At 40.0% G+C, this 23333-nt stretch overlaps 3 protein-coding genes across 8 annotated transcripts in view; 1 reads left to right on the top strand and 2 right to left on the bottom strand.

Moving 5' to 3' along the window:
- Positions 1-15: 15 nt before the first annotated feature.
- On the bottom strand, positions 16-15149 carry LOC107272909. 4 transcript variants are annotated; one of them, XM_025090215.1, is made up of 6 exons: positions 14738-15149; positions 12449-12494; positions 10004-10234; positions 7178-9920; positions 6851-7085; positions 16-166 (listed from the first exon to the last, which is right to left on the bottom strand). In XM_025090215.1, the coding sequence occupies exons 1-6, from the start codon at positions 14792-14794 to the stop codon at positions 146-148; spliced, it is 3333 nt and encodes a 1110-aa protein (XP_024945983.1). In that variant the 5' UTR covers positions 14795-15149; the 3' UTR covers positions 16-145. The 4 variants fall into 4 exon arrangements, with proteins under 4 accessions (XP_024945983.1, XP_024945982.1, XP_015606060.1 ...); XM_025090214.1 differs by having other exon boundaries at positions 22-189; XM_015750574.2 differs by lacking the exon at positions 16-166 and having other exon boundaries at positions 4484-7085; positions 14738-14857; positions 14922-15149.
- A 510-nt stretch (positions 15150-15659) lies between these two features.
- LOC112495125 lies at positions 15660-17343 on the bottom strand. Its single transcript, XM_025090228.1, has 3 exons — positions 17177-17343; positions 16137-16277; positions 15660-16056 (listed from the first exon to the last, which is right to left on the bottom strand). Exons 1-3 carry the CDS (start codon positions 17310-17312, stop codon positions 15977-15979), a joined length of 357 nt encoding a protein of 118 aa, XP_024945996.1. The 5' UTR covers positions 17313-17343; the 3' UTR covers positions 15660-15976.
- A 29-nt stretch (positions 17344-17372) lies between these two features.
- LOC107272910 (nose resistant to fluoxetine protein 6) overlaps positions 17373-23333 on the top strand; it is a 13614-nt gene continuing 7653 nt past the window's right edge. Inside the window, exons 1-4 of one of the 3 annotated variants that reach the window (XM_025090217.1) lie at positions 17373-17408; positions 18970-19369; positions 20425-20624; positions 22017-22225. In XM_025090217.1, coding sequence (XP_024945985.1) covers positions 17373-17408; positions 18970-19369; positions 20425-20624; positions 22017-22225 — 845 coding nt within the window. Of the gene's footprint in view, positions 17409-18158; positions 19370-20424; positions 20625-22016; positions 22226-23333 lie in introns of those variants that run through there. The other 2 variants (XM_015750575.2, XM_025090216.1) reach the window with 2 other exon arrangements.

Raw genomic sequence — 23333 nt, 5'->3', positions numbered from 1 at the left:
GGGGGGGGGGGGGGGGGGGCTAACTTTGTGGATGTCCTAAAGCATTTTGCATCTGGAGGATCACTTATTTTTAGTTCCGGGGAATGCCGCCAGACGGCGCCCTTAAGCATCTGCGGTAGTTCCAGAAAAATCCGCTAGTTAAGATTTAAATGTAGTTCATTCCCAGCTGCAATGCACACCAAAGGATACCTAAGTTGGAACAGATAAATTACAAGAACACAAGGGTACATTACTTTTCAAATACTTTTATTTTATCTACCCCTTTATGTAAGTCAAAGTGACTTGATCTACTACAATTCGCATACGATTTATTTTTTCATCTTTAATTTACTTAGAATATATATCATATTAAATTAATTGCTCGGTTTCTATATTCCATAGAAAAGATTAGGGTAATAGATTGATTTCACTTGCTTATATTTCTCGGCTCTCTGCCGTTCCTACTTCCTCGATCGTTTCTGATGAAATGCCGGCAGCGGCCATTATTTCTTTTCCCACCCATCTCCCACACTTTATTCCACACTCTGCTCGTTCCCGAATACATAATAAGCTCTGTTATCCATCTTGATTTAAAAAAAAAAAAAAAAAAAGTCCGCTCACAATTGCCATTATTGAGAAAAACAATCGGCCATTATTTTATATAATAAAATCGGCAATAATTACCCTGGTAGAGGACAGCGCAAAATTCTTTTCGTTCGCGGTTTACAGGCAAAAATTCGCATAACGCGTTATGCAATTTCAAGATGCATACCGAATAATTGCATAATATACAATTCTTCACGCTTTACGCGCCCATGATCGCCTCTAATGTTTTTTTTTTCTTCTTCTTTCGCGCAACTTTCTCAAAGCCCCGTTGGGACATTAATTACTTTAAAAACGAAGAATTTTATCTTCTCTCTTTCTCTGTCTTATCCTTTCCTCTTGGCTTGTCGTTCTCTTTCTTCCTCTTGCTAGGCAGATTGTCATACGTGACGAGTAATTAGTCTCGCCACTTGGGACAATAATTTACATACACCAAAAAAAGGGGGTATCGGTGATCTCTATTATTTTATACTAATGGAATTATTCTCGCTCTCTAAGTACTACGGTACGATACTATATTCTATATGTATGTCATCGTATTAAGTTATAGAGTCGATTTAGAATAGCTGTTGCGCAAGGATGGCACGATCTCGATCACGCATGGTGGACAAAATTGATCATAAACAATTCGACCGAACTGTATAAGAATAAATGAGAATGTGATCGTCGGAAAGAAAAGAAAGAAAGAAAAAAAAAAGTAACAATGTAAAATCTGTATGGTTACTCGTCCACCACTTTGAAAACTCGACTTTAACTACGAATCCCATCCCGAGGTGAACTATGTACAGTATGTTTATGACGTGTTCATCAGACACGGTTAACAAATCCCAAGAAAATAATTGCTAGGCCCTATTCTCCATTAATTCTATTTCTTTTCTTCTTTGCTCGGACTACTTTTCCACCGTGTCTCTCTCAGTCTCTATATTTTGTAATATTTTATTATTCCAAAAATTATCGTTTGAGCTAGAGAGTCATCAGCAATATCAAATCCAATATCCGTTCCCTTACCCTTTGTAATTCCTCGTTATCTTTTTAGTCCATTACGATTCGGCAGGCAGTTACGTGTCACGTGATATTTTACCAACATAAAGAAAATTCCTCATATTCGCAAGCGACCTGTCTTTGGCAATCAATAGAAACACAAAAATCTTTTACCGCGTCAAAAAATAATTCTCGAAACGAAATAGTAAAATGTTCTCCTTACGGCAACTTATTGCGCATGACGAAATCAAATTACCCGCCAATTTTATACCAAACAAAATTCAAAAGTCAACGTATCAAGCAACGTTGAATTCCATTCGTCTATATATATATATACACTTAAAAAGTCAGTCGCTCGCGCACGTTAGAAGGAAATTCATTGGCAAAGATACCACGTTAACCATTAATCGTATAGTCATTATAGAACTACGTACGTCATAAGACTCCTAAGTAAAAATGCAACATGGCGACCGCAACGTGTCGCCTCTAGCGCCGACTCTACGTACAATAATACAGCGGTTAAATTCTTGGATATGGTTGTTCACATTTTTATTAAAAGCCAGTGCGTATCACGGAAGCGTACCGTACGAGCATTCCCTGTCAATACTTTGATCGCGAAGACGTTGCGTAAGGGAATATACACCAAACGAATCGAAAAGAAAAGTCGAACGAACGAAAGGTTAGAGTCCGGTGAGTGAAGAAGATAAATTAACAACAACGAAAAATTCCACGAGTCAAAAACGTCAACGATCCAATCGCAAAAGAGTGACATAGAAATTAATCAAAATAATAATTCGTTTAAAGTAATTGTTTACCGGTAGTCGATATCCGCCATTAACTGTCAATGCCGCGCATGCGCGCTGCGCGCCGCTAGACGCGAACGCCTAAAAATACGTAATAAGGGGAGAGCATCGAATAATGGACAATCTTTAAGTGCATCTGGCTTCTTCCACGTAATAATACGTAAACATTACCTCTCGCGATAAAAATATATTATAAACTAGAGTAGTACTTATTCTTTTGACTAGCATGTCGTGTGCTTTTTTTTTCCTTTTTTTTACATCCAAAGTGATTCCCCAAAAATTGGCTCGCAGTGACAATACTTAGAATACGTCTGACAAGTAAAAGAGCGGGAAATTCAAAAAAACCCTCGCAGTTAGCTGTCATTCGCATTGACGCGATTGAGTTGGCTTGAATTTACACGAGGAGTTAAATTTAACCAACATATACAATTACAAAAGATTAATGTATACTGTCTGTTACGTTACTTATAATTAACCCCTAAGGTGCCGTCACGTAAAATCGTGGAAATAAAATTATACGCAACCCTTAAAAAGCTACACGTTTATCAATTAGACTAAAAGTAAACTTACGTCTCTAGCGCGTTAAATTACGTCTTACTAATTTAAGGTCTCTCCTGTCACTACAATGTCTTCAAGTCGATACGACGACCGCGTCGTCTACTATTGGCCAGCGAAGACCCACCCGCCAATTTTGGTCGCAAAATACGTCAAAACCTCTATTGGAAATCACTCGACGGTTATTCTAGTGTATCATACAGTAAATTCTCACGGTACTCGTTACAATTCATATGCTCACCCGCGCTAAGATGTTTGGTTCTATTTTTCTTTTTTTTTTTCTTAATACAAGAATTCGCACATGTCAATATGTCAATAAATGTCATATATGCGTCCTGGCGTGTCCGTAGTAGTCGCGAAATTTTTATCGCTACGTTTTTCAATATATATATATATATTACCCTTAGATTAAATTTACAATTAAATTTTATTAGCAGCTACGATTTCACGCACGCCAATTTTTTTTTTTCGAAAATCAAACGAAAAGAGTCCCGTTTAGAATTTGATTACAAATTTTTTTTTCAAATTCTCAGACATCGTTTTACATTCTGATTCGCATTAGTAAGTATGGTGAGAGTCACGTGGCCACATAAGGCTCTCTCAGAAAGCTGCTCTCGTTTCACAAGTTTCTTACAGTTTATTTTTCTTCACTCTTTTTCAATCCCTCCTTTACGCCTAATTCGAAAAAAAAGTACACGTCGGCCCGCAAGCCGCCCTAGAAACTCTATCCGACCCCACTCGTAGGTATAATGATAATAATACTAAAATGTTCCCATAGTAGTATGATATATGTGCTTCTTTTTTTCTTTCTCTTTCTTTTTGATTGGAATCTACCAGACGGAACGCTTAATCGAGCGTACATAGATAGATATAAATTAGTAATAGATTATACGGCTTTAAACATTTTTTCTTTCGTAACCACGTGATAAGACTTCTTTTTCCCTCATCGATTCCGCATAGAAAAGTGTCGCCGTAAAAGTGGCCGTGAACAAGTAAATGGAGAACATGCGGTATGCAAACACAAAATATACCCATACAATAAAAAACTATTCCAACGACTTCGAATGGACGTCTGGTGGACGAACAAATGTCTTTCGGATGTTTCATATTCTATGGATATATATATATATATATATATATATATGCATATATGGATATATATATATATATATAGTGATCAGCAGTCATGTCTAGTGTAATTAGATTTTGCTAATAATTATTACTGATAAGGATCGACGTGAATTAGTAATAAAAAAAAAAATGTCCCTTCTAATTCTTCATCTCCATAACTATTTTCAGTCTTGTGGGTAATACTAACTTTAATACTTGATTAGTTCTCTGTCCCCTTTACCCAGAAGCGTATGCGATACCTCAAAGCAGGGTGTGACATACGCAACAGATAGAAATAAACCTGAAAATTGACAACACCGTCGAATAATAACATTGCGGGTTCGATACGTGAAGTTTTCCAAAAAATCATCAAAAAAAAACAAAAAAACAAAAAAGCAATTCTTTACACTCGGCCACAATTAAAACTGTACTCTACGTCAATGCCACAGTCGTGAATTCTATATATATATTTTTTATGTTTTCACTGACTCCAAAACGTGCGTTATTGTCACAAATTTGACATATAGGGTGATCCTTGTATTTTGATATAGATTTGATTAGCGCCCGTATCGATCATTGATCGTCGTAACGAACGTATGCGCGTAAGCAAGGTAATGCCACGTGTGCGCGAGACGTGACAGTAGTATACATTTTTTGTCTTTCAATTATTTCATCAATTTTTCTCTCGTTCGTCGGCTTCGTCCAGTGCTATTGTTTAAGATTACAATTATACTATATAGAAGGGCGTTACGTCACCGCTTATTATTATTGCGCTCGATATCACTATTAAAATGACTTTCTCGTCTCGTTTTAGCCAACGTATGCACAATCAATCCGTCTCTCTTACTGGCTTCCTCCCTCTTTCTCGCTCTGTCTCTCTCACTCTCACTCTCCGTCGTTCACGTCTCACTCGCACTCTCGTGCACAAACTCCGCGTTAACGCTGAAGAGAAAGAAAAAGTAGATCAACCAACACGAACGAAGATACACGATGATAAACGAGAAGATATACTAATTTACTACTAGTAATACTAAAAGAACAGATAGTCAAGTGCACGTTTATTGAGGAATACTATTTTACGATCTTTTTCTTTTTTCTCTTTTTTTGCCCCCTTACTGTCCCACGCACGCTCAAAGAGAACGTCAGGGACAGGAGATAAAATTGTAAAGCATAAAAACGAAATGACAATATATTAGCTTGATCGATATTACGAACAATTATTTTCATCTACGACACTCGCCGCGAGAGTGCCTATAGCCTAAGACGCCCAAGTTAATTCGAACGAAGGACCCTGCACCATTCAAAGTAAAATAAATATTTTTGGCATTATAGTATATCTCTGTTAATTAATCGAACACGGCCCGATCAGCCACGCTGCATCGTTTGTCGCAATCGCGTGTAAAAAGCTCCGCGAGCTTTAAGTAAATACCTTTTTATGTTACAAAAATAATAATAACAATAAAATAGAGATACTGTGCTTTTTCTTTTCAAAATTCATTCGTTGCATCAAAATCCGCACAGTCTCTCGACGTGGGTATCCGGGTGAAATATGTTTCGGGCATTTTGTAAACTAATGTCAACGACGCAACAAAAGAGACTTCGTACGATTGCTTTGTCTACAGTAAAGTATAGAAAAATTTTTGTGACAAAGAGTTCGACTCCTTAAAAACGGTCTCGTGTTTCGCACGAGTGTACCGTGTTTTTTTTTAACCTTCATTTTTTGTTTCCTTGCCCCTGAAAGTTTTTCTTATCAAACTGGATTTCCTTGAAATCCACGTATCGCTATACGCGTTATCGAAGTCGATCGAATATCATGGAAAAAGCGATAAAAATATTTGAAAAGTAAACGCGGACCCATCGATATACGAGATGTTGCTTTATGTCCTTAGAAATTAATTATTTAAGTACAAAACCCTGTGATAACTATTCAAACTGAACAATTAGATTTTTTCATTCTTTTCGTTTATCTCGATTTAATAGAATGCAGATATCAGATAATAGCGTTTACCCGCTTAATCGCACAAGCAGTAGAGGCCCTTCGATGTAGCATTGAATCGCTTAAGCCTCCGTGCCAGAGCCCTTATACTTATGTAAAGTATACTCGTAAAAAATAAAAGGTATTCGAAAAACGATATACTCGTCAAAAGTATACGATGCACACGTCATTATCCTTTACTCTAGGGCAGGATTTCTTACTATACAACTATTATATTTCTTTTATTGAGCATATTTTAGAAATTGTTTGAATCGTTGTAGGAAGTGTTTGATTATTGACGTTGCTTTCACTATACTCTGGAACTCTAGTTCTCGCCAAACGTCTAGGATCATCCGTTTCGACGACAAGTACCGACAGAGCCTATCGTCGAGGCAGGAAGACACGAGGAGAATCAATATAAAAAGAATAAAGAATAAAGTTCATTAAAAGCTACTGACTTCCATAGGAATTAATTCTCGTATACCGTAAAGGTGAACTGTGAGAAAGAAAATTATAGGTTCAATAGAATATCAGTTGACAGCAGTTCACTTGGTACTTTGGATAGCTGCGATTTGACGTTTGGTACATGATATATGTATGTATAATAATACTCATTGAAGTCAGATGTCCGAGTATAGTGAAAGCAGTCATTATAGCCCCAGTTATCGGTTCTACCATTGAATACTCTTTATCCGTTGCGTTTGGAATTCCTAGGAACTTCTGGTTCTTCGCTTACTTTCCAGATAACGTATTATCATACTCAAGCTTGCTGGATCGAGGGTGTACCGTTATCTTTAGGTAGACCCTCGCTGGTCGAACGAAACTTTTTGTCGACCTCACTCACCTCAGGAAATAAAAAGTGTTCCCGGATTGGCTGAGGTTGCTCGTATGACGAGCCGCTCATGTAACCTGGCGACGGTGATTCGCTCTTCTCAAGGACAGGTGTAATGTTTGCGTAATTTCCTGCCGTTGTCGTCAGGCTGGTACGACCTTGCTCGACCAGAATACTACGATCTATTTTGTAATACTCTTTGCCACTACGAGGACGCAGAGTCGTGGTGACCGTCCTGCCTCCGAATCTGAAAATAAAAATTTCATGTCATTGCTTTTATATGGTATTATTTAATTGAGTATATCTTTATCTGAACTGATATGTGACTGTTATCGTTACCTGAGACTGTCCGGTGTGTCGGAGGAAGAGTGCGAGGAGAGTGACAGAGTCTCAATGTAATCGGACATGTCGGAAGTGCCACTGCTGGTACTGCGTGAGTCGATGTAAGGCGCACCGGAAGTGTCTCCAGGGCTGCTGAATCCTTTTGCAACCTTGGGCAAGCACGTGGGTATGTCTGCTTCGGCGGAGGATGATTTTGTAGGTATCTTGATCTTCTGAAATTGAAAGCTGAGCTCGCGCAGAGGATCGCTGGACTTTGATTTACGTGGTAGGCTGCTGTGATAGCAGACAGGTGGCGGGCTCTTCCGGTAAACGGAGATGACGTTGTGCTTCCTTGTGCTTGTTCCGTTGGATACCATTGATAACTCGAGATCCACCAGGTCGGCTGTTCTGTGACTGAGGGACCCAGTGGATACGCCGGAGTCATTGCTGCTCGAAGAGTCCCTGTTGTGCCCGGTCTTGGATGGAACCGACGAGGAGCGTCGTATCTTTATGGAAGATGGCTGCGAGGAGGCGACGGACGTCTCGGCGCTGTCCTGATTTATTTTAAGCTCGGAATCCATGCACGAGGTACGTCGCTGCTCCCTGTTAATTAGGGTGGCTTTGTCCGCCTCGCTGGAACATTTGTGAATGGTCATAGCTGACGGGAACGTGGGGCTTTCATCGTCGAGATAATGAGCAGACTCCGCGGAGTAGGATCTCTTCCTGATTAATATCCCGACGTTCCTCTTGGACTCGCCGCTCGCGTTGTCTAGGAACAGACGTCTCAAATAGGGACTGGACAGCATCGCCGAGCCAGGCACGCGATACTCGGAATCCGAACGTTTTCTATTTCCTTCGTTTAACGAGGAGCCTGACAGGGTCGGGTTGCTGGAGCTCTTCAGCCCGCTACAGATCCTATTCAGTATCTCCTTGGAGCAGGCATTGTGAGCTGGTTGCATTGGTAAGTAGCCAGGGAACGGTTTCTTTGGCGTAGACGTCTGTTTCTCTGGGTCCATTACCAGGTAATCATTCTCAGCATCCTTTACATGACCGCACTTATTGCAAACCTTTAGGCCGTCTTCATTCGTTGAATCCATTGTAGTGTCTTTCAACTGTTCAGCAAGCTTCTCTATCTCGTCTCTAGTAATACCGGTCTTTGCCAGAAGGTCCTTACTGTTCTCGTAATGTTCCAGAGACTGCGTAAAGTCCAGATTAGCATAGTTGGCTTGCTTCGATTCGGGCTGGGTGTCTATCACGGGATCCACGTTCTCATAGTTCCCAGAGCCACCGGCTGAAGCGCATTCACAATTCTCCTTGGTGCTTTCGCCATTTTCACTTTTCTTAGTCTTACTGGCAGTAGCGTAAATGGCAATTTCCCCATTGGCATTGACCACAGGCATCTTGCCCTCTCCCGAGAGTCTGACAGGATGAACGGTTACCCCGGTTGGTTCGATACCAGCTCCACGACGGCAATAAGGCAAAACAAAACCAGCCCAGCTCATCACGTTATGACACGGACAACCGGATGAACGTGGAGACTGAGGAGCAAGCTTTGCCGGGCATCCGCATTGCTGAAGTATCACGGCCTGAGGTACGTGAGGCGTATCATAATTGGGGTAGCTCTTGGGCAGTGCTAGACATTCTTTGATCTTCTTTGGGGTATCGTAGTATTGATCAGGCTGGTTAGCCTGCTCTATAGATACATGATGAGTCAGGATGCTCTTGGGTACGTCGTAATTCTCATATGGACCCGTGTTGGAAGCTGAACTGTTACGCGTCACTGACTGCTTCCGCTGGCACGTGCATAGCTGCTCGCTTGGCAATGGCATCGGTGGCTTCTTACCCTTCTTCATAGAGACGGACGGTTTTGGCGGTCTAGGTGGCGACACTAGCGGACTAGGCGACAGTCTGTGTCCACCCTGATTCTTAGACTGTGCGCAGTGACACTCGACCTGTTGCGAGCTGGAATAGTCGCTGTCGTGGCTACTGCTGCTGTACGAGGATAAAGACAGCCTGTCAAAGGCCCTCGGTTGCAAGTGACAGCCAAGATTATTTAAGGGCGGCGCTGGGCTACTTATTGTGCTGGCACCGGTGGTCGTGGCGGAGGTCGAGGATTTCGATATGGTGCCCAATTTACTGATGCAGCTGGCGCATCTCTCCAGTGCAGCAGTACTGTGCAGGGTCAGAGAACAGCTGCGCCATTCGCCAGGCTGATCGGTCAGCTCGGATACGGAGACTGTGTCACGGCAGCTGTAGTCCCCATCGATTTCTGTCTGTTGTCTGCTGCTCTCCGACGAGGACCAGTACGGGGAACTTTCGTTCTTACAGCTCTCGCAGTGCTCCTCGTAGGACGTCATCGTGTACACTGCCGACGGGAAGAAGTCACTGGCCCGGGTCTCGGACCGTGAAAACTGCCTGCGCGGACTCTCCTGAACTGACTGTTCCCTGCCGACTGGCCTTTTCCTCGTGGACAGTTTACCCTCCGCTGCCAGCTGTAACGTCTTCACGATCTCCTCGCCCTGGTCCGTTATCAAAACGTGGAGACCCTCTCCACGGCCACAACGGGAACCTCCCTCGAAGCAGAATCTACCCTCGACCACCCCATAGCGACGTAGATGAGCTATGTCCCATATCCCAACGAGTCTTGGCGGTACCCCAACGGTAATGCAAAATCGACGGTCCTGAACGTGAAGATGGGCTGGACCATTAGACAGCTTCGCCTTGGCCGGTGCGGTCGAGATCAAAATCAGAAACTGTTGATCTGCAAAGATGAAATAAATACCTCAGTTACCTAATTTTATTTTCTTATAAATATCTTCCTTCCACCTCAGCCTCCCGACCTACCTTCACCCAAATTACTCGATATCTTGACCTGCCACTGGATCAGCCGCTCTCTCGTGTCAAAGGCCAGGACCACCGTTACATCCTGACATATTATAGCAATGGTATTCGACTCCTTGTCGAGGGTGAACCCACTCTCGACCCCCAGGAAGTGCTGGAGGCTGAGTGACGCCTTGGTCTGGCTCTGCTTGTATCTGTCCTTACTATCGCCGTACAGCTGCAAGTGTAGACAATCTGAAAGCAATAGATTAGCCCATTAATAGATCCCTTAATTAGTCCCTATCTTTCATCTCGTTAACGTCCATCTACCCATAATCAACACGTTTCCTCATCCTAATTTACCAACCATAATACCATCCATCCAGCCACAATTTTAACCAAGGGTCAAACCTCAACTTTGACCCAGGATACCGCCATTGATTAATTGCATTTCCCACGTTCACGTTAAATCCCAAAGATAAGAGCCGATCGAAATTATTAAAACTTTCCAGCCATTACCTATATACCTACACGCATAGCCAAGCCAGAGCAGCCAGTCGAGTGGCTCTTGATAAAAGTTTACTCTGCCTCTGTAGAATCGCCATACAAAGTATAAAGACCTATAGGCGACTGACTATACAAACTTATTGATCCCCTTAACGAGTATTTTTTTTTTGTTCAACGTACGAATTTAGTTCGGGATAATTTATATACGCTGTAATAGTACGTAGCCTTACGCTGCACTTACACACGAGTCACTTTAGCCGGTAATGATACGTTATACCTAGACTCCTTTTTTTTTTTCTTCTTCTCTACCCCCTACCCATACCCCTCGCTGTATTTCTCTAGCTATTTCTTTACCGGCCTTCCCTTACCGCCATATGGCACTGACTTCCAGGAACGAATTCTTAGACTGAATTTCGTCCGACCCGATAACCGAGAGTATATTTCAGAGGGTCATGGTTTTAGTTAGGGCAGAAGAAAATGCGCTTCTTAAGTGACACGTGGGTTACGCTTTTTTTTTTCTTTTTTTTTTCACTACTCGTGTTACTTTTATCACTGGCATATGTCGAAATTAGCTAGACCGAGGGAATCCAGATTTAATGACGGTGGGACCGAACGGTATTAGGTAATAACGTGTGGTGGTAGTGTTACTTTAAAATAATATATATGCATATATAATATAGACTAACCTAAATAAACAACTAGTTCCAAACGACGTACAGAATGTTAAAATCTCCTAGCAACGCGTGACGTAGTCGCAGACCTAGTATACACGGGGCGACGGGCGAGCGTCGGCAATCGTTTGTTTTCACAGTAATTAGCCACGTTTCGTTGACGCAGGTAAACTCAGTTAGTATGACGAGGAGGCGCTGACGGAGAAAGATAAAAAAGAAATAATAATTAATGCCGGCCGAGTAACGTCATACGCCTTTGCACGGCTTTCAAAAGGCTCTTCCCGCCAGAAGTCGTTATTTCCCTTTTTATTTTTGAACTCTCAACGAGTCGACTCGTTCGCCCGAGCGTCCGTCGCGGATGCAGAAAACGAGACGCCGTGGTATTTACTACCGAGGCTATTATAATAATTATGCTTCCTGCGGGACGACGTATCGCCTCGCTTAATAGACCATTGTACCTGAGTGTACGTGAATTTGTGACAGGGACTGTACATTGTAATTATCACGTGCGGCATTATGCAAATGCACGGATCCTGCTGTTATCACTCGGTATGACTGTCTACGTATAATAATAATATTCAAAAACGAAAATACGTAGAAGGATTTTGGTAACAAAGTTTTGAGGTTAAATCGCCACCTTATATTTCCGGTTTAAATCATAATTCTGTATAGAAACGGCCGTGGCTCGCGGGATGTACGCGAAGCGTGATAAAAATTTGGATTCGACTTTACCTTAAAATCCAAATTTTTTTACGCTTATCAATCGATACGGTAAGAACGTTCTTCTTCTTATCTTTAAGACGGATTAATGACTGTTAACTGTAATTAGTCCTAGCGGTATTTAAGCGAAGTGGAAAAAATGTCTGCTGGAATATTTATATCGACGTGTGACTCTTAACGTGTGCATATTCACATATGGTAATGTTTGCCAGCGCGACAACCTTACGACCTAGGAATAAGAAAGGAGCCCGAATAAGTATGTGGTGTTATAAAGTTCAGGAGAAAAAAAAAAAACAAGACTGAAAAACGGAACTGGGCATCGCGATGGCTGGTTCCTTCCTCGAGACTGCGACTTCCTGTATAATTTTTTTTTCCCTTCTCTTCTGTTTATGTTAATATTATTTTTTTTCTTTAAATATTATATATGCAAATCACTCAGGCACGACGCATCCCCGTCTCTTAGAAACGGCTGTCATTCAGTCAAGTGTTTCTTTATTGTGTCTTCTTGATTTCTCTGTTCTTTGCATTGGTAATATAATACCAGCGTTTTAAATTGTAAATTAAGCCTTACCTGCAACCGGCGACAATTTTCTCATGACACACCATCTTGACTTCCACTGAAAAAGAAATTTATAATATATATATATAAGTTATATATCGGTTGCAATAACAATCACGTAAGAGATATTCGTTAAAGCACGTATATGGTATATCGGTCGAGTCGTTGTACGATAATTAACACTGTGAACGAGGCTTGAGGTTCACAGCAAAAAGTAAAAGAGCGACAATTATAAGTCAGATAAATTGGAACAGTGAAATGCTGCACTTTGTGTGTTTTTAGACAACGAGATAGTGAATACTTTTTTTTTTTTTTTTTTTTTTTTTTTTTTTTTTTTTTTTTTTTTTTTTTTTTTTTTTTTTTTTTTTTTTTTTTCATTTTGTTATCCGCAACCTTTTTCCTTGAACGTCGATATACCTGTACAGGTACATTCCCACCGGAACGTACAGTTATCTTTTAAGGTCGTAATCTTGGCGGTGGATAACCAATATTTTTGTAAAGCGATACTATCAATGTCCGCTATCTGTTACAACTGGTAGCAGTAACGGTTGCAAAGAGAAAATTGTTATCGGTAAAAAGATTTCCGAGAAATTGTCACTAAATAATTCATTGTGCTGTGCACGTAAAGTTCAGGCGCAGACGTCGAGAGCTTTCCAGAAAATGCCTATAAATTTATTCTTCAAGGTTTCACAATAAGGCATTGTCGTAATTCTAAGTACAATTATAATATTGTATTATGGCAACTGCCATTGTTGAACCCATGAACGATATAATTACATTCTATTTTTATAAAAGACCATTCATTCCCTGAGCTACAATTGGGGCATAAGTAAAGGTGCCTTATATCCCTTCTTAAACTTAAATACTACCTTCTTTTTCCTACAGCTGTACATACAGAGCCTCTACAAATGGCGGATGACTTTTTATTTAATCAACAGAGAATAAATTCAAGGACCCAGAATGCAACGAATTCAATGTCGCAATTACTTTTTTCCACGAACATGCCACTTTTTCTTCTTGGCACAATGACTTGTTATATTCTCAATACAATGCAATGCCGTGCTTGTACAATGTTTAACGCTTACATGAGAATAAAAGTTGGTATCCTTGAACGGATGCAGATAAAACGTTATTGCAGGTTGTAACCGTGCTGAAGTTATTTTGAAATATGCTTTGTAAAGAATTTTTGCAAAATTTCATCTGTGGTAAATTCGGGGAATCGACCTGAGGCTTATCTCAATCAGTCTAAGAAGCTGCGACTGATTAGACTAACGCTTTACGAGCAACTATTGAATATTATCTTGACTGAGATTAATTATGAGTCTCGAGCTAGCAGACATTTTCTTTATCAAAATCAGCAGAACTTGGCACGTTGCATCGAGGTAACATTGAGACTGTTGTTTACAATTCTTTTTGCAAATTCAACGTTAATGTTTGTCTTGCCATTTCTTCCCACCGTTCGACAAGCACGAGGTACATGCGGTTTGTTATTTATCAGGTATTTTGAGTCTGCCCCAATTTCGCTGACATTATGGTAAACATATCTAATATCGCAATATGCAAACGGCCGTAAAGAAGCGTACGCGCGCCGGATGAGAACTGGATGATAAATAAAAAAGACAAATGAAAGGCGTCAAGGGTGCTTGAAAGTTCGAACAATAAAAAGAAAATGTCACGCATTACTCCACATTTATTGGAGCGCGTTCCAGTTCTTTTTTCTCCTTCGAATTATCGTTCCCAATCGGTACTTAATGCCGGGCCATTAATACTGGGCTATCGGGTATAGAAAAATAGACGCGGGCTCAAATATCCCAGGCCCTATATTGCCCAATAGACATGTATCTTATTCTCCAAAGCTGATGGCATCACTTTCCCACTGGACAGGGTCCGACTTCAATTGATCTTAATTGATCCCGATAACGATTTTCAACTAGCCTTACATAATGTCTTCTGCAAAGTATCAAGTTCAGGTACGTGCGACCTGTTACAATAAAAAATAATTACAAGTGTGTCAGAGTGAACTGTCTGTAAAATAAAGAAAATAGAAACCTAGCTCCAAAGGAATCCTTGCTTCATTTCGCAAGACCAAGGAAAGACGTCGCGACGCCTGAGCCATTGAACCATTTACAACCATCCTTTTTCCCAGGAAGAATTGCACTAGTCAGACTCATTATACGCTGGTAGAAACTGTCAAAAATTTGTATTCCCCGTGCCTCTAGCTATTCGAATCGCTCGTTCGTTATTTTGCTATTGGAAAATATATGGATATACACACGGTAATAAACGAGCCAGGGTACGTACCTTCTTGCCGTCGCGAAATTTGACATTTCCCTCGATAATGCAATTGTTATCCACCATTGTAGAAGGCCGCCGATATTTCCCTGGCAGATGTTTTTCTCATAACTGGTCCACACTCCGGCACTAAAACCCCATACCGGTAAAATCAACCTCGTCGCGTTACTAGGATATACACCAAAAAACCCACCACTGTTCGTTTCACCGAGACGCACAACCCATACCCACAAATCACGCGGTAAAATCCATACCGAAATCCGTCGGCTCCCGAGCATCCATCTTGACTTGCTCTACTATCTGTACCCGAACTCGACCGTATTCCTCTACTATATCCCCGTGTGTTAAATGTACAGTGGCGTAGCTACTAGTCGTTTTACTTTGACTCCTTCCTTGTGACGCGACTATAGTCAATTGTGTATACTCTCGCGGCTATAGTGAATGGGCACTAACCGTCAACGCAGGCTTGAAACGAACGATAACCATTGGCTGCCTCTGTAGCCGTGGATTTTCCTGGACAAAACAATGTTTTTTTTTTAGGTTATAACCGTCCCTGATCGTTATTTACAGCGGCGATAGACGCTTTGTCTATTTTTTTGTATCTGGTAATTAACGATGGCTTCAGTCTTACTTTAATGCTTTCGCCTTTTTGTATTTTACCAGATTTCCTAGAAAATTCTATTTTACTTTTGCTTTCGGTCTCGTGTCGGGGTTACAGTTACCTGACGTACATTCGTCTTCGACTTCGTAGTATCACCGACAGATGGAGCCACGGTTTTTACACTCGCCGTGCCATCGGTTTTGCTTTATGGCGTATTTTTAACGAGATTGCTGTAAACTATTTGAAATATTGACGGGATACTGGATAGAGTCACACGGGAATTAAGATAGCTATGGGTTTTTTATTCCTTGTTTCATGTTATTTATGGGTTTTAGTTACAGCGGTGTAAATGAATGCTCGTAATGTCTCCGTTCTTTATATGTAATAAATATGACTTATACGAGGAAAAAGAATAGTTTTGTAATAATATTAATTTATGGACATTTTATTTTATTTGGTGTCCATAAAATAATTATATCCCATGAAAACTGAAGGCTGTAGTTATACGACAATATTATACGTACAACTCAATCATGGTGCATAATATACACTAACCTGAATCTTATCAAAATAAACAGCTCTTAAATGTACCATAAATGGCTCCATAACGTTGTACCACACGATATAAATATATACTTTAGCCTGTATTATGTGGAGCTTAAAAAAAACACGATACAACCCCATCGCAGTGTCGTTATAACATTAGACGCGGATGGCGCCACTAGTGCTGCAATTTCAAAGAACCGATTACCGACAGAACTTACAAGCTTAGAAGCTTCGGCTTTAATATAAATGGGCTAGACATACCCGTGGATTTTGTGTCGTGCGATTCTGATATACAGAATATCTGTATATAGCATTTCATTGGGTAAAGTCCATTTATATGTGTCTTGGATACCCTGGCAAGCGTGACATCATATCTCATAAGATGTCCGGTCTGTTTACCTTCTGAGTGAATGGTGGAAGCGTAAAAAAATTATGATAAATAAATAAAAAATGATTCAATATTTCGAGAAAAAAAAATTAATTTCCTTGCTTCATGTCACAATATATATATATTTATTTCAGAAATGAAAAAAAATACTGTTAAGAGTCCCGTGAGAATATCTTTGAGGAAACACGCCTCGTTTCTTGCTCTTGTTATTTCGTTTTCAGGAAATTAAAGGAATTAGAAGTCCTAAGGCGTATTCTCAAGCGAGCGGTACGTTAACGTGTATTTTTAAAAGGGCGACCGAGCCCATCACGATTCTATCTGCCGCGGCGAAATGGTACGTGAAATTAAAGCGGCCAGCACGTAAACGACAGTTACCAGTTGAAACTTTACCATCCCCCGTGCATTATTCACCAATGATCTTACGGCTGTTTCGTACGGGGATTGTTTGGTGGCGACGACCACCAAGCATTGCGGTTTCTCGCCTACGCGAAAATAAGGCCGTGTATACAAAGTAGCTGGAGCGATAATTTTTCATTACTCCGCTTTTAATATATATTCGTTAATCCCGCAAGAAGAAATATGACCGCGCGATAAATAAAGCAGTGTCAAAAAAATATTAAAGGCAAATATACGACAGTACGAAACTAGGCTAACACGAGAGATCAAGAGGTCGCTATGGGTAGAGTTATCGGCTCTGATTTTTACGTAACCTTCAAATATATTCACCTACAAGATTAGTCGAGTCACGTTGTATTTTTTTTTTCATAAATCCCAATAAATCGGATAAAAAAAAAATTGCGCGAATATTTAAAAAGAGAATTTTTTATTATATAAAACAGACTTGTAGCTCCGTATTAAAGAAAGTATGCAAATATTTTTTTTTTTTCAGTACCAATGTGTTTTGTATACATACCAAATATCTTGTGCATCCTGCTGCCAGGCTGACTCTGACCAGTGAGATAGAAAGCTCCGTTGCATAAGTCCAGCAAGACCGGATCCTCCTTTAGTAAAAGCAGTCTTCCAAGAGTTAAAGGCGCTGCGACGCTCATCTGGAGAAACTTGAACGAGAATTTTTACTGGTTCGCCAAGACGCAGCAGTCAGGAATCTTATGGATGAAATCATAAAGGGGATGTTATTGGTTAAAGTACGGTAAACCAACACGACCTATATAATACCTATATAAATAACGTACACCACATATATCCCATGTGCTGTTTATCCCATAGGATAAGCTGAAACGCACAAAAAAAAATATATCCAAGAAAATAACAGCGTTCATAGTTCGCGTGGTATCTTGGAATTTGCCACTACACCGATTTATCCCACAGCACGCTCCCGTGGAACCACCCTGAAATCAATCATTGTGAGCCATTTTTATTGCAACGGACGTTTAGCCTGATCCTAGACTATTATCGAAGAATACATGAAGAAAAGTTTGTTTTTTATTTCTCCTTATTTATTTTTTTTTCTTTCTAGAAAAATTTCGTTCGATAAACTTGGACGGACTTTATTTTTAGAATAGATTTTGAAGTTTTGTCATTTGCTCCTCAATCGTTTTGAAAATATTATTTCTTTGTTACGTTGGATTACTGTCTAGCACTTTCATACACTATATCGAACTGTCACGTAAAAACCACAAATTCACCAGTTCGAGTTTCCTTCCGACCGAGTAAAATGAAATTCTATGGGAGAATCATAGGAATCCACCGCAGAGATTTTATCAAGCACGAACTATAGTAACAGAAGACACGTGTAGACTTTTGAATGACATAAAAGCGACCTATGAATTTTCCAAAAGAAAAATAATGAATAAATTTTGTATCAGCATGGAAAAATTATTTTATAATTCTTTATAATCGAAATCATGCCATACATAGATATATATAGTATCTCGAAAGTCTTAAATATAAATGTTAACAATATTATAAAAGTAAAGAATCATTAGTGATTATTGATTGAATATAACTGAATAAATGCTCGATCGGCCTATACCGTGATTTTGCTACCACTAAGGAAATGTTGTTCCTTCGGAGAAAGGGGAACGGCAAGCAAGAAATACAGCTGCATGTCGATCCGCTTCATTCAGTACGTGATACTCATCGTCTGCATACGCGCAACAGCTTCGTCGGCCTAAGAAAAAATTTAGTGATTAATAAAATTTTTTTTTATAAATATCAATATTAATAAAAATGGTGAATTTATAATAAAAAAAAAAAAATTATCTTTCCTTCATTTCACTTACCGCCTATCAGTGCTCGACTCGCGCAAGGAAGTAATATTGCTAAAGAGTGCAGTGGGGTAACTGTGAGGCTGTGGAATTGTAAAAAATTCTTTGGATTTGCTATATAGATTGCTATATAGATTAGGAAATGACGTCATGAAAGTCCCTATGGTACTATAAATCGTGATAACAGTCGATTCCTTTCTATACGAAGCCTTAGGCACTGTGATATATATATTTCGATTGATATTGATATTACCAACCATAGAAAGATGGGTAAGAGACGATGAAACGATATTTAAAGTAAACAGGATAAAGTATAAAAAATAATAAAAATATAATTCAATTAAAAATCTTTATCATAAGAGAAAAGTTTCGAGGTTACAATTAACATTAAGATATTTATAAATAAATAATAATAATGGCCATCAAGACAAAATATTACGTGGTCGTGTCGTTATTGTTATTCGTAAAAATGTCAAAGGCCGGAAACGAGTCGAACATCCAACGTTTGAGCAAACCTCGGAAGGAATCGACGAAAGTGACAGCGCCTAACTTCAGCCCGAACGAGAGCTCGGCCGAGAGGAACGATACGAAAGATTCCCGATTGCCGTTGATAGAATTCAGCAAAAACAATCCGGAGCTCGATTGGAAGAACTATCTGAAGTTGGCAACGGTCGAGGAGGCGAAACAGCCGCGCCATCTGGACGTCGACTTTATGAACGAAAAGCTCGAGCCTAGCGGCAACAGCGTGAAGTGGCTCGCCGATCTCTACGACCCACTGAAATGGCTGAAAGCCCCGGGAAAACTCGTGGGCGATTGCAGGAAGGATATGGACTGGTTTCTTGGGAGTTTGAAAGAAGGCGAACTCTGGTCCGCGCGAAGTAAGTCGGCACCGTAAATCGTGATGTTTATGCGAACGCGCCTTGAGGCGTAGAAAGAGAAAAGCCCGTATAACACGTTATCCATCATTACGCAATAGACCAACCAATTAAAAGCCAGGATTTCAGGATAGCCAATTACCAAAACATAAATCGCGGCTGTTATTGAATTTCCATTAAAATCTAATTATTATTAAATTTAAAAAAAAAAAATTTAACAATAAAAAATTAATTGGCTATTTTACCATTAAATATTTGATGGACAATTTTTTGAATTTTTTTTTTATCATCTGATATTTTTTTTTTTCAACTATTCCTTTGTTATCGGCACTCTTGTCCCCGTGACAAAACTCAATCATGTTCAATAATTATTATTGATCCTATCGAATCTCGTTTATGTGCAACGTCCTTTGATCGTAAGACCGGTTTAATAACTTTTCTTTTAATAAGAGAAAATTGTCGTTTCCTCGGCAAACAACTAAATATAGATATACAATCCACGGTATAACTCGAGCAGCAACCACAGATTGCACTTTCTACTCGACAGTTGATTTTACGTACATTTTACGTAACTGGCAATGAACCTTCCATTATGGGAATTCGAGTGGGAATCCAAAACGCCTTTGTCCCTTGTAAATTCCTGTATCACACATACGAGAGAGTTAACGCGTTAAACTTTATCGTTAGACGGAATCCCATCTTAACGCCGAGGTCAATAGGTCAACCCGGTGTATCTTTCTGCAGGAAGAGTATACCTTTTTCTTGACCCCGTTAAAGCACTTTTCACAGTCTTCGCTTCAGCCTCAAACAGCTCGCGTCACGTAATTCGTAAATGGAGTCACGTATGTCGAAGTGACTAAATGAAGCACGTGACACGTGGAAAAATAACATGTCCAAAATTTTTTGAAAATCAAAAATTAAAATTTTCTTAATTTTCAAACGTGCCTGGGGTCAAAATCATTTTAACATTGGCAAATTTACGTTAAAATTTATTTATGATTTATTTTCCTTATCGTCGCTTGTTATCAGTCGACATATTTTTTTTTTTTCTCTTACAGTGTCAGATGCCAGTGGACGATACTCCTCTCAATTTTATTTCGGAAATGATTTCTGGCTGGGATCAAGTACCCTTTGTAAGGAGCTCAATGGTACGAACAGCGATGAGAATTTTGTCACCCCCGAAAACGTGCCACCCTATAGGGTACGCTTTCATGTAGCCAGGATGTACCTGACGTTACCAAGGGACGTAACGCCTTCGGTGAGTACTGACTTTCTGAAGTGAAATAAATGAAATTTCCTTTATGAGAACCTGAGTTCTCCCCTGAAATTGCCGGCGGTGAAATTTTTATAAAAACTTTGAGGTCCGAAATAAACATTTTCGAAGCTGCCACGAGGAACCTGAGAAACGTTGATGAATATTTGACAGCGTATCTCGCGCTAGTGAGAAAAGATGGTAGGAATAAAAGTGAATTAAAAAATTTTACCTCGAGACCAGCTTGAAAGTGTATGAAAGCATTGTTACATTAAAAACCCGGTATTTCCAAGTAACACGTATACTTGTCCAAAAGCGTATTTATGCAACTGTGAAACTGAATTGCCAATGTAAATAGGGGTTGAATTGGTTAAACAACGAAGGGTAGTTATTAATCCTAGATTCTTCTTTTTTCACCTTTAAGGGTCGACCGCGATTTGTCTTGATTTTCTTTAAAATTTTCGTTAGGGGTGCAACAGAGGGTAACTACACCCCCCATCCATTTACTTTTGAACTTCTGCTTTTGTTTTTCAATTATTATTTTTCATCCCTTTCTGTCTATCTTTTAGTTTATTCAATGTGTTTTTACATCTATTTTTCAATCTGTCTCACCATCTATATCATCCTACAAGGGATGTATCGATTATACGTCATAGGATAATTATAACCTCGACAAAGAATCTGTATAAATCTGTAAATGTATATAAGCACACACGAGGTTCGCTTATTCCATATAGTACATGTTTTTTTTTACGCTATTCCAGACCCTTTGATCTGAAAAAGATTAGGGAGTGGATCGGACGTGTGTAGCAGGTAGATTTAATGAAAGGTGCGCGCGCAGCATGGCATAAGGGGTGTATCGAGTGAAGGAACTAGGACGAAGGTGACGGATGAGAAGTCAAAATAAAAAAAGGAAATGACGAATAGCTGAGAAAGGTCTGAAAGAAAAAAAGAAAAATAATAATGCGAAGATGGTCGACCGAGTGAAAAATATTTGGCTCGAACGATGGTAGGGAGTAGCGTTGCGTGGTGAATTTTTTTTTTAAGGATTTATTTCCACCCTTATCTCTCGTCCCGCGTGTCCTCCCATTAACGAAATTCTTTACCAACATTCCTTTCTGTTCTCGACGACATACCCCTCGCCTGCCAAACACCTTTGAATTTTCCCGCCAACCTGCCTCATTTGCCGCGTCTAAGGTGTTACCGAAAACAACCACCTTTGAACCTAAATGTAACGTGCACAGTATCGGACGTATAAAGTTCTTCGTTACGTGTTACTTGTGCTCGATTCCTCAAAGGGGGATTCCCCTCTTTTTCTTTACCCAGTACTTTTTGCAGATTTATTTTTTTTTTCCCTGCAAAAAATCTCTTATACAAATGACCCACTTTTATTTGCAGACGCGACAAATTTTCTTGGGACTCTGCCTACCCGCAACGTGCCACCGGGACGACCTGATGTCCATGCTCAGGGCCAGTGCCGATAGGGTGGAAAAGGTTGGCAATACCACCCACCATGGATCAGGCCCCAAAATTCATATAGCATCCATCAAGTCGGTCCCAGCCAATGACTATACACCATGGACGGACCCAAAAGTCTGTATACTATCGTGAGTAAATTATTAATACCTATATATATACACATGCATAAACCTTAAGGCGGCCTCGTTCAAATCGATTCGACGGAATCGTCAAGCAAACTCCCCCTCGTTTCGAAAGCTGCCCGTAACTGCTGTATACGACGACTTCCGGATATCCGGGAACAACTTCCGCTTGCATTGGAACTTACGGAACCCGTTTACCCCTCTGACCTCCCCGCCACCAGTTTGACTTTGTCGACTGGATGCACTTTGAGAAAGTCGTCGGCTGACCTTTACCGCCACGAGCGACCGTTGAAAAATTGGCGGGATTTTCAAAATTTAAATTTGACAAATCCCACGGAAATTAATTTCCACGATTGCTCGGTGCTCGGAAAAACTTTTCAAAGTGGCAAAAATAATTTCCTAAATTTCCTAATTCGACCATTCGCAAAAATATCTACTGTACCGTATATGAGATACGTATTTGCAAGTCACTAGTCGTACGAGTACGCACGCGTGTAACACTTTCTGCACTTTCTTTCGACAGAATCGACCAAGCTGCACCTTGCGCAATGAACTACGTCATGCACTATCGAGTATACCTATAAGTGACATTTTACTTATTGTTAGCCTTACGATAAATTGCATATGGCGATCCAACGTTAATAATCCGTTTAACGGTAGGGCTTGGGGGGGGGGGGTGGCGGAGTTGAATAAAAAAATTCGACATTCCAAACACGGCGATTAAAAATCACAGTGTAGATATGTGATAATAAGAAAAAAAGTTACGACCCTTAAAAACAATTTTTGCCAATTCTCAAAATTCACCGTACTATAATTCCAGCCATCCCGCACCTTTTTTTAATTCTTATATTAATATCACAATCGCTCGATTTCACATACGTAACATATGTAACGTATGCGTCACGAGTGCGTTACTCTACGCGGCTTTCGCGGCTTTCACACCGAATCAATTTTTTCTTAAGTACAATGTGCACTGGTGGGTATGGATAGGCCGTATCTATATTGCACAATTTAACACGGTCACAACACCAGTAGCAACATAGTGGACACGCGTTATGTGGGATGCATTATGGATTAGTATATATATATATATATATATATATAAAGCTACAAA

This window comes from Cephus cinctus, unplaced genomic scaffold, assembly GCF_000341935.2.
Source record: "Cephus cinctus unplaced genomic scaffold, Ccin1 Ccin1_scaffold1312, whole genome shotgun sequence".
NCBI lineage: Eukaryota > Metazoa > Arthropoda > Insecta > Hymenoptera > Cephidae > Cephus > Cephus cinctus.
Note: the sequence above shows the minus strand (reverse complement) of the source record. Positions and strands in the feature narration are given on the sequence as shown.